General features: G+C 44.5%; 1 protein-coding gene across 1 annotated transcript; it reads right to left on the reverse strand.

Moving 5' to 3' along the window:
• Window positions 1-3,335: 3,335 nt before the first annotated feature.
• Window positions 3,336-11,221, reverse strand: Glul (glutamate-ammonia ligase). Its single transcript, XM_010630295.3, has 7 exons — window positions 10,746-11,221; window positions 9,172-9,350; window positions 7,848-8,009; window positions 6,561-6,707; window positions 5,945-6,072; window positions 5,579-5,778; window positions 3,336-4,925 (listed from the first exon to the last, which is right to left on the reverse strand). The coding sequence occupies exons 1-7, from the start codon at window positions 10,949-10,951 to the stop codon at window positions 4,607-4,609; spliced, it is 1,341 nt and encodes a 446-aa protein (XP_010628597.1). The 5' UTR covers window positions 10,952-11,221; the 3' UTR covers window positions 3,336-4,606.
• Between the last annotated feature and the right edge of the window lie 34 nt (window positions 11,222-11,255).

Here is an 11,255-nt window from a genome sequence, read left to right on the forward strand (position 1 = left end):
ACTTGCCATGTAGCTGGGCATCGTGGCACATACCTGTGATCCCAGCACTCAAGCTAAGGTAGGATAGCTGTGAGTTTGAGGCCAGCCTTGGCTACATAGTAAGTTCAAAGCCAGCCTGAACTACATAGTAAGACAGCCTCAAACAAAGCTAAACAAACAAAACAGTTTCCTAGGTAGCTCAAGATAGCCTTGAACTCTCTTCTACCTTCTCTTCCTACCTCATCCTTTCAGGTGGTGGGATTACAGGCATGCATCACAGCACCCAGCTCAGATGTAGCTGTTTACTTTGTAACACTAAGAATTCAACCCAGGGCCTTCATAATGAGCCACATCTCCAGCCTTTTAAAAATTTATTTTGAAGCAGGGTCAGTTACTAAATTGCCCAGGCTGGGTTTAATTTTGAAATACTCCTGCCTTAGCCTCCCAGAGTGCTGGGATTCAGGGGTCCACCACTATGCTGGGCTAACTGGCCATAGACAGAACCCGTCCATAGCTCCTTGACATCCTTAATTAGCTTGTGCTGCCAATCAGCTTTTACCTAGTAACTGACAGAATGATACTAAGGACACTCCTATTTAAAGAATTCAATGAGAACATTTGAATAGTTTGGTTTTTGGACAGGGTTTCTCTTTGGACTCTAGGATGGCCTGGAACTCATCTTTCTGCCACAGCCTCTTGAGTGCAGGATTTAGAGCAGGAGCCACCACACCCAGCTCTAGAGGGTCTGTCTCTTTAAGGGTAAAGGCTTGGTTCTTATTGTTTAATCTATTCCTTCATTCTGTCTACTCTATCACTGATAACATTATCATGTAACCCAGTGTATGTTAAATGAACTATAAAAAACACCTTAGAAACACAAGGAGTTTTCAGTGTGACCTGCAAGTCAAAGCTAATTCTAAATGACAAGGTGGAGAAGGAACTATGCTGGTTGTTTCCAACCTTTTCATGTCATCTTTTTGTGAGAGAATCGGTTACAATGAACCAGAAACCAAAGTTCTCAGACCATTCTCTTTTCAGTCTATTGCAATAACAGCGTTCAGTAAATGCCAACTTTAGCTAGGGAGGTGGAAGTAGAGACACAGTAAAAATAAGGTGTAATTATACAATTTTAAGATCAAAACCAGAAAATTACTGAGAAAAAAAGACATTCTTGAAGTTGGGCATGGTGCAACATACCTGCAATCCTAGCATTCAGGGGGGCGGGGCACTGAAGTAGGAGGATCACAAGTTCAAGACCAGCCTGGGCTACATAATGAGTTCAAGACCAGTCTGGGTTACAGAAGTTCAAGACTAGTCTGAGCTACATAGCAAGACCTGTTTTAAAACAATAAAAAGAGGGCATTCTTTTGTCCTTGTGCTTGCAAGGCAGGTGGTAGAACCACTGAGCTAAACCCCCACCTCTAGGGCTTTCTTAATATTAGAGCAACAGGTGTAAACTGGGTGGGCCCATGCTCTGCACACTACTAGGTAAGACCACCCTCCTTTGAAAATGAAGCCATTATCAGGCAATTTGCCTAGGAAAAACCATGGATATCCATCTAAGGTTATGGAAGATGAACAAAATTCATACTTGCCCAAACAAAGCAGTCATCTCTAAGAACTGCTATAACACATCCTAGCTATCTCCAAAATTGATATCGCTAACAATCACCGATCACTACAGCCCATAACATTATGTCATATTAATACTCTTAATAGTGTTGCACATTAGAACTCACCTTAGACTGATATCTGTTTTCACTAGAGGTATGTATAGACCATGGAGCAAGAGGGAGCTCCTGCCAGCCTAATACAGATGTACTACATAGCAGGAAGGTCCAAGTGGGAGAACTTCCAGGGATCAAGAACAAGAGCAGAGGTTTCAACGTGGAGTTTTCGGGAGAATCATTAAGTGGGCCACTGGCAACATCCAAGAACAGGCCCGTGCCCATGGCAAGCTGGCCTTGGAAAGCAGACCACAAGCAGGGCAGCAACGCGGTATTTGCTACATAAGTGCATCACTGGCTGCTGGGCAGGGGGTGAATTTGGGAAAAGCAGAGATAGTATAAGCAGTTAATAACATTAAATACTTTGAGCAGTTACAGAATTAAGTCAGGAATCTTGGAAATCATGTTATAGGAAGGCAGGTCAAAAATGCATTCAGCCAGGCGTGGTGGTGCACGCCTGTAATCCCAGCACTCTGGAGGCTGAGGCAGGAAGATCGCTGTGTGTTCGAGACCAGGCTGAGTTACATAGTGAGCTCCAAGTCAGTCTCAACTACATAGTGAGACCCTGTCTCAAAAAACCAAAAAAATAAAATAAAATAAAATTTAAAAAATGCATTCTAGATAACAATGGAAGGGGTAGAGGCTGTTCTCTGCCTAGGAAACAACTATGACCAAGTAGTCCAAATGAAGAAATCAAATCCCAGTTAAGAGCCTGTGCCTAGATGCCACCCCCTCAAAGCCTCATGCAGTCATGGGTAGTGCTTTTTCAGACATGGCTGGGTCTAGAGTGTGACTGACTCATGGTATAATGCTAAGATTAAGGGTGCTAGGATTTAATGGAGTACTATCTCCCCTAGGGGCAGGTACAATGTAAGGGACAGAAAGAGGCTTGCAGCTAGTCAGTTACTTCTTTGTCACTTGCTGGTTCACTGCTTTCTTGCTTTCTGCCTTCTGTCAGCCCTGCTTTGTCATGGACTGTTTGTCTTCTGCAACACCTCTCTGCTATGACACCCTCCCTTCCAGCCAGATGACTATGGACTGAAACCTTTACCAACTGGGAACCAAAACAAAGTTTTCCTCCTTTAACTTTGGGTGTCAGGTATTTTGTCTCAGCAATGAGAAAAGGTAACTAAGACACCAGGGACCACAAACACCCAGTTAGAGGTACAGTTAGAAATTGGTCAGCAATAGGACTTGAATGTTAAAAACTCACAAAGCACTTGCGCCAGGGATTTAGCTCAGTGGTGCTATGCCTGCCTCACATATGCAAAGTCCTGAGTTTCATCCCTGGTATCAGAAAAAAAAAAAAAAATCACAAAGTACAGATAATCTTGAACTTATTTTGCCTGTGTAACAACAGACACCCCCCACCCCCATTTTTTGGGTAGGAAATAAAAGGAAAGAAATGGCACAGAGGTTTCTAAGAAAAACAACAGAACAAGTCAGAAAAGATCTTATAAATGTTAGGCTGATTTATGAGCACTGCTCTGGGCAGTTACAGTTTGTTTACAATGAGGAGTTATCTAACTCTGAACACACTGTACATGGTAATTAGAAGTTGTCATGGCAAGAGAAAACCACAGCTGGCCTGCTGCAGCCAGCACAAAAACAAGAGACCAGGAGAAAATGTAGGAATGGAGGTGGGGTTTATTTTAAAAGAAACAACTCCTTAAGAAACAAGAAAAGAACATTCTATATTGGGAAGACATTAGGATACAAAATTACAAGTGTTTTAACTCTATCTAGTCCTGTCCCCAACTCCAAGAACAGAGTGGAAGGAGACAGTAGAAGCAAACAGGCAATTCTGTAAAAGTATGCTTAAAAACCCTAGAAATTTGATTAAAATCTAAACTTTTGCTTTAAAAAAATTTATATCAAAAGGCCTGTTTTAGTGACATGCTAGCCCCACCAGAAGAGAACTCCTGTACCTGTCAGTGACATGCTCAAGTTGACCAGCCAATGCACACTTCTAAACTCAGCTGTGGACAGGTATGTCTAAACTCAGCCACAAGGCTCAGGTGATGGCCAGGACTGTGTATCCACCTGCTAACTGTCCAGTGTCCTCCTTCTGCATAAGGGTGAGCAGGGTGGAGACAACCTTGTTAAGGAAGGACTAGGAGCCACATTACCCCTATCCAAAAGGAGATCCTTATTTCTGAATCCAACTTGGCACCCAGTGACCAGGATGATTTCCTCCTTTTAGAAAAAACCCCACACATATCCACATACCCATATATACTTTTTTTGTTTTTACATTTAAATATAAAAATACTACTCTGCTTTGTTATAAATGGAGGGCCAAGCGGTTAAGGACTTTTTCTTTGAAGGTAGGGATATCCATCAGTTTACTCAGCTTTGTGTTCATAGGGGTGGGGAGTGGAGCGCTAATAGGGGAGCATTGTAGCAAGAAACCGAGGAAGGGCAATCCTCCCTGATCCTCAACTACATTTCCTTCTCTAATTTCTACTTATACCTTCGAAAATAGAGCTTCCCATCAAGAGAACCTCACTTAACCCATATCAGGTCTTTCCCCTTTCAGCTACCCTGAAGAATAAAAATCTCTTCCTCCCCTCTGCTGCTTCGCAAACACATCTGCTCCATCTGGATAGCTACACCTACTGAACAGGCACACTTGAGGGGGAGAGTGGTTAGTTTCCCTATCCGTGTCCCAACTAATGCATTAGAAAGTTTCCGTGATAGGGACAGAGCGGGTGGGTGAGAACCCGACCCCTCTTATCCTGGCCAAAGAAAGCAAAATTAACTGAGCACGAGGAGTAAAAAGACCTTGATATTACACCCTTTGAGTTACAATGGGGACAAGTACGACAACTGGAAGACGGGGAAGAGCTGGAGGAAGGCAAAGAACTAGGAGGGGCTCGATGGCTGCACGTCTAGTCCACTTAGTTTTTGTATTGGAAGGGCTCATCGCCAGTCTCATTGAGAAGACATGTGCGGATGAGGGCTTCTGTCACAGCAAAGGGGTCACAATTGGCAGAAGGGCGACGGTCTTCAAAGTAACCCTTCTTCTCCTGGCCAACAGTCCGAGGAATGCGGATGCTGGCACCACGGTTGGCTACACCAGCAGAAAAGTCGTTGATGTTGGAGGTCTCATGGAATCCAGTTAGGCGCCGGGCATTGTCCAGGCCCCCCTTGGGATCATAGGCTCGAATGTGGTACTGGTGCCGCTTGCTTAGTTTCTCGATGGCCTCCTCAATGTACCTACAGGAACAGAAAAAAGGGTGTGACCGTGTGACCCTGTTACCAAGAAATCTCTTGCTCTTTAGGGATAGGAACAGGTATGGATTCAAGACAGTTCACTAAATTATGGCCCTAACACCACTAACTATTCCACAAGGAAAATGACTTTGCCTTGTTACCCGTGTGTCCCAGGGCTCAGAATTATGCCCGACATGTGGTCCAAACTCATCATTCATTGACTGAAAAGAGCTGAACAGATCCTGTCAACTTTTCCCTCTCATTGTCTTCCAGTCTATTCCTAGAGAATCATTTGGCACTTTTGGTGGGGGGGTTAAGATAGCGTCTCACTATGTAGTTCAGCCTGGCCTTGAACTTATTATGTAGCCCAGGCTGGCCTCAAACTCATGGTAATTTCCTGACTCAGCCTCCTGAATACTGAGATTACAGGCATATACCACCATGCCCAGTTCTTTAGGCACTTTTCAAAGGGAAACAAAATAGCAGTTTAAGCCAGGCAAGAGCTAAGGCACACTTAGCCTGAGTGGGGGAAAAAAAACCCAGCAAATATCCCCAATAGACATGGCAAGTCATCTTGGAGAGGACACTGTGCAGACTGATGCTCCCTTCCTGAGGTTCCCAGTGGAAGAAAGCTGGCCCTAGTAGCATGTACTCACTTCAGACCATTCTCTTCCCTCATGGCTTTCGTGCTGAAGTTAGTGTGGCAGCCTGCACCATTCCAGTTCCCTGGAATGGGCTTAGGATCAAAGGTTGCTATCACTCCAAAGTCTTCACATACGCGATGCAAGATGAAACGGGCCACCCACAGATGGTCTCCCATGGAGATTCCTTCACAGGGTCCTACTTGGAATTCCCACTAGAAAGAATAATATCAGCCTTTGTAATGAACCACTTACTTCAACCCTTTCTAGTTTGGGGCTGGGGAGCAGTGAATGGGCAGCCTTTGCTAGCCACCGTACCCCATTGTCTACCTATTCCTGAGGTCTTCAGAGGTGAAAAAGGTGGAGATCAGAGCTACTTACCTGGGCAGGCATGACTTCAGCGTTTGTCCCCGTAATCTTGACTCCTGCGTACAAGCAGGCCCGATAATGAGCCTCTACAATATCTCTGCCATAGGCTTTGTCTGCTCCCACACCGCAGTAATATGGACCTGCAGACATATCAAGACAAAGTGGTAAGCTGGGTGTGGTGACAAATGTTTGTAATCTTTGGATATGGGAGGCTGAGGCAGAGAGGTCAGCCTGAGCTACATCAGATCCCGTCTCAAAAAAAGGTAAAGTGGTAAAAGAATAAGGAAATCAGAAAATCCCTAAGCCAGAAGTCAGAAGGTCCTTAAAACTTGCTCTCCTGAGTAACTATCCTGGCTTTCACCTGCAGATGGGAGGATGAAAACTCGGGAGCTCCTCTTTGCCACAGTCTTAATGGAGCCAAAGGCTTCCTCTTCCTCCTTAATCCCTTTTCCTTACTTTTGTAAATGTTAACATTCACTTCTGGCTTTGAGTAATGTGAGGGCATGTTTTTGTTGTTATGATAGCCACTCTCATTTTGATTCTAGAGTTGCTCCCACATCTGGAGACAGCGACTTCCCTGGACAGTAAGACTCGAGGGAAGGGTTATCTTCCTCTCAATAGGACTTACCCTGGGGTCCAGGAAAGCCGTTGGAAGGCCAACCAAAGGGGTGGCCATCAGTCCCCATCAGAGTATATTCTTGCTCCATTCCAAACCAGGGGTGCTGGTTGCACACCATGTCCATTATCCGTTTGCAGGTGTGTCTTAAATTGGTCTCTAAAAAGAGTCAATATGCCATTAGTGTTGTAGAAGGACACATCTCTCACTCTGGGTGCTGATCAAAAATAGTCCTTGGGCTGGGGATTTAGCTCAGTGGTTCGGTGGCCTGCCTTGCAAGCGCAAGGACCCGAGTTCAATCCCTGGTGCCAAAAAAAAAAAAAAAAAAAAAAAAAGTCCCAAACTGACTCAGGGCAAAACTTTGTCCCATCACTTAAGTCAAGAAAACGGGAGGCACTACAACGTAACTGTACATTTACAGAGACTCTCTGAAAGACTTTAGTTATAATTAAACTCAGTTATAAGCAAATCACATGGGAGCTGATTCTGAACAAAGCAAGTGTTCACCTTATCTGCATGTTGGCCATCTCCCAAGTGCCAAATGCCAGGCACTTACACCCTCTATTCATAAGGCAGCTGCTTCTAGTTGTCAAACTTAGTCCCTAGTTTCTAAGCACTTAGAGCCAAATCTAATTTTTTATTGAGAATAATTTGTCCATTAGGATGCTTACATTCCTAGTGAGTCTAAGTGCTAAGTTATATAATATTGGCTGATACTGAGATGAGCTCAGCTAGAAACAATTTCCAACCTAGAAAAGAACTTCAAAAGGAAATTGAGCCTGTAACAACCTTGATGTAGGACTGGAAGTCTTCACTTCTACAGATGAGAAAACAAAGCTTAGAGGTCTTAGATTAAGTGACCTGTCCAGGTTATGGGGCAAGCAGAGCCAGGAAATTGTTGTTTGTCTTGGCTTCAGAGCCGAGGACCTTTAGAATATACCTTTTCAAAACAAAACCAATGAAGGTCCAGAGCCACTAAGTTTCATTGCCAGTATAGCAAGAGACTTACTTCACAGGACTTCTGCTGGGTTTAAGAAGCTAATTGCCGAAAACTGGAAATAGGCATGTCACTGCACAAAAGGAGGAACCCAAAGGTGCAGTTACTGCAAAACTCTGGGCCAACATAATTTCAGCCTACCAAGATGTTCATTCACATTTTAGTTAATGGATAGACAGAGGACCAATCTCCCAGAGTCCTGACAGTTCTGGGACAGTCTAGCCTTCCAATATCAATTTCAGAATACCTTATCCCTTCCTAGAATTCATGGACTGTGGGATCCAGACTCAACCTGTACATACCTGCAGGCTTCCGGTTATACTTGAAAACTTCACAGAACACCAGTTTATTGGGGTCTTTGCGGAAGGGGTCCCGAAACATGGCAACAGGGATAAGGTACATGTCACTGTTGGAGCCTTCAGACTGGAAAGTGCTAGACCCATCAAAATTCCACTCTGGCAACTCTGGGACAAGAAGAGGTGGGAGAATTAAATTAAAAATGTATAGGAACTCCTCAGGCAAGAATATAGTCAGCCCCCCTTACATTTCTATTATTATATACTTCAATGTCTGTACCTACTTGTCCCTACAATCCTTCCTGAATTCGAAGTAAGACCATTACCTAAGTTCCTTAAAGGAATAAATCACAACCACCACCTAAGAACATACTTTTTCTCCCTAGATGAGTCTATTATATTCCAGGTATGGATATCACCAGTGAGTCAGTTATTGCAAATGCTGAGATAAAGGGAAGATTCTGATTTCTTCTTCTCTCATCTCTCACTGCATCTACTGATGTTCTAGGTCAAATGGATGGTCCGATACCACTTAGGCCAGTTTGTCACTCCAGTTTACTGAGTTCTTAAAAGGCAGAGATTACTCTTAACTTGTATGAATGAGGCATGAACAATGTCAGCCACATAGCAAGTGCATGCACAATGCTGTAAATTATGGGCATTCACTCATTCACTCAAATGTGAGCATTACAAGGAAAGTAAGCTATCTGAAAGTAGGTAGGTGATGACATTTTCTCCTTGGGCCCTGGGGAGGTGGGACAACTCTAATATAGCAGCCTCTGAAAGGATACATAACTAGATAATTTAAGAACTTCTTAAAGTAGTCCTAATAAAAAGAAACAAATAGTCCCATTCACAAACCACTTTAAAGCATGTACTTTCATCCAGAATCCCAGTGATATGAATAAGGAACACGTACTTTGAGAATTCTGTAAACTAGAAATAGTATTTTTCCAGTTAGAGCAGTGGTTTTTAAACTGGGTTCCTGAAGCATGTTTTTAGGGCCAGTTGAACAGAGATGGTGAAGTCAGCAAAGACTAGCCCCCAACCCTCTCTACAAATCAGACTCAGACTCCATCTTTTTTTTTCTCAATACATTGGCTCACAGGCAAGATTCCATTTAAATAAAGGGTTCTTTTGTTGTTATGCTTTGAGGCTGTGCAGGAGTTTTACATTGACTGAACAAAGTCTGAAAAATCTTCCTTTAGAAAAGCTTTGCAAACAATGAAAAACGCAAATCTAGTGGCTCTCAGTGCTGGCCCAAAGCTACCCAATGCCTATGTTCAGTGCTGCTCCTACCGGCATATGCACCACTCCTACCCACTCTTACCTTCCACACACTTGGGCTCACAGTCCAGGGTACGGGTCTTGCAGCGCAGTCCTTCTCCAGTACCATCAATCCAGATATACATGGCCTGGACTTTGTCGCCCTGAGGCAGGGACATGTATACCTGCTTGATGCCTTTGTTCAAGTGGGAACTTGCTGAGGTGGCCATGGTGGAAGATGTTCTGAAGAGAAAAAATTAGCTTTATCAATATAGGCTCCAAACTTATGTCCTGTTGTAATGGCTTAAGAGGGACAACAGAATCTAAAAAGTGGGAACAGATCCTTCTCTTGGAAGTCAACACCGTGGTACTTTTATTCAGTCTTCTTTCAGGGGGCTTAAAATCTTGAGAGCAGGCAGTAAAAATCTGATAACCACTTTTTTTGGGGAGTGGGGGTACCCAGGACAGAACTCAGGACCTTGTGCTTGCAAGGAAGGCAAGGCGCCACTGAGCTAAATTCCCCACCTCTGTTATCACCATATTTTGAACAATTAAAGCAGGTAATTGCTAAGTACCAAGGTGCTGGTATAACTCATTTCTTTATAGCCTGAGGCTTAGAGGAAGTTCCTCAGCTACTGCAGAAAGGAAACCTCTCCCAAGCTAGAATACAAGTAAAATCCAGAAAAGATGGCCATAGTTTCTGTACTGAGCCTTCCTCTGGCCTTTTTCATTCTAATGGCGATTCACCTCTACTTCAAAAAGAAAAAGAATGATTTGAGGATGAAAAAAGGGGTTAAGGTAAAGATTTAATCAAAGGCTGACAGTTTCCTATTACCATTACAACGGTGGTAAAAATAGCTGATTCAAGTCAGTTTCAAAGGTCCACTCTGCAGTAATTTTCACTGGTGTGATATGAAGTTCTCACTTCAGAACACAAGATCAGACTCAAGTACCGGAATGACAACATTCTCTTAGGAGTCCATTAGAAAACCTCAAGCGGGAAATTCACACTTCTAATCAATAAGATTGGGATTTCAAAAGCTCTGAAACATGCTAAATAAAGACTGCAAGCAACAGCCAAAAACCTCTGAAAGAAGAGAATCTCTGAAGCCACAAAAACCAGCCTCAACAAAAGAGGAAACATCCCCCACCCTCTGTGGCCCAGCACAGCTGGAAAGGGAACATATTGTTCTCCTCCGATGACTTGGGCAACTTCTGAAGTACAGTGGCAATGTTTCTATGGGCAACCGTCCGTGTTTGCCCAGCTGAAAACAACTGCTTCTCCCAATCGCCTCACCCAAGGGGAAGGGAACCTCGCTGGTCAAATCCTATTACTGAACCCATACTACCTTTGCCTGGTGTCTAGCTACATTTGGTCAACAAAGTCCACCTTCAACCCCGGCCTTTTACAATCCATGAAATCTTCAGTGTCCACTGAAAGCTATCTCAACTACAGTATCAAACCACAGGTTGTGGATCTCTCGTTTTTTTCCCACGAGACATACTGGAAGCAAGCACACTACACCATGCACTGTAATCAACTGGTGCTGCCGCTACCGCGGTGCCTAGTTCATTCAGGTAGGGGAATGGAATTCGGAGTTCCCTGTGCCGGGTCCTCCTCTCAATTCCCTCACTCACCCCAGCCACAGAGAGTGAACCGTATTGCTAGCGTTGCCCTCTCTGGCTCTCCTCTTTTTATAGCCGTGTTCGTGTTCGTGCTTCTCGCTCTCGGGCTCTCGCTGGTCCAAACACTGAAGCTTTCCTGTTGAGCGCTTCGGAGTGGGGGACCCTGAGCGGTCGGACCAGGAGGCGCTGGAATTGGCAGACGGGTGGTTTAAACTCATAACCTTGATTTGCTGTTTCTCCCCGTAGTTGCCTGAGCAGGCTACAAAGGCCACGCAGTTGGGAGACTTCACGGCCCAAGAACTGGTGCAGTCTTCATCTTCGTTAGATGTTTTCTTCTCGGATTTGCGGCTGGGGGAGCATCCCCGCTTTCCGCCCCCGGGGGAGTTGGGAATATCCACCTTGAAAACTGTCCCTTCCCACCCAGTGTACTGAAGCCGGCGCCCCGCCCCTCGGGCCCTCGTGGAGTCTAGGCCTAGCTCAGGGGGCCACGCCCGCACCCCTCACGGCAGGCTGGCGGGGGCT

The sequence above is a fragment of the Fukomys damarensis genome, unplaced genomic scaffold, assembly GCF_012274545.1.
Source record: "Fukomys damarensis isolate Sample0158 unplaced genomic scaffold, DMR_v1.0_HiC HiC_scaffold_11, whole genome shotgun sequence".
Lineage (NCBI taxonomy): Eukaryota > Metazoa > Chordata > Mammalia > Rodentia > Bathyergidae > Fukomys > Fukomys damarensis.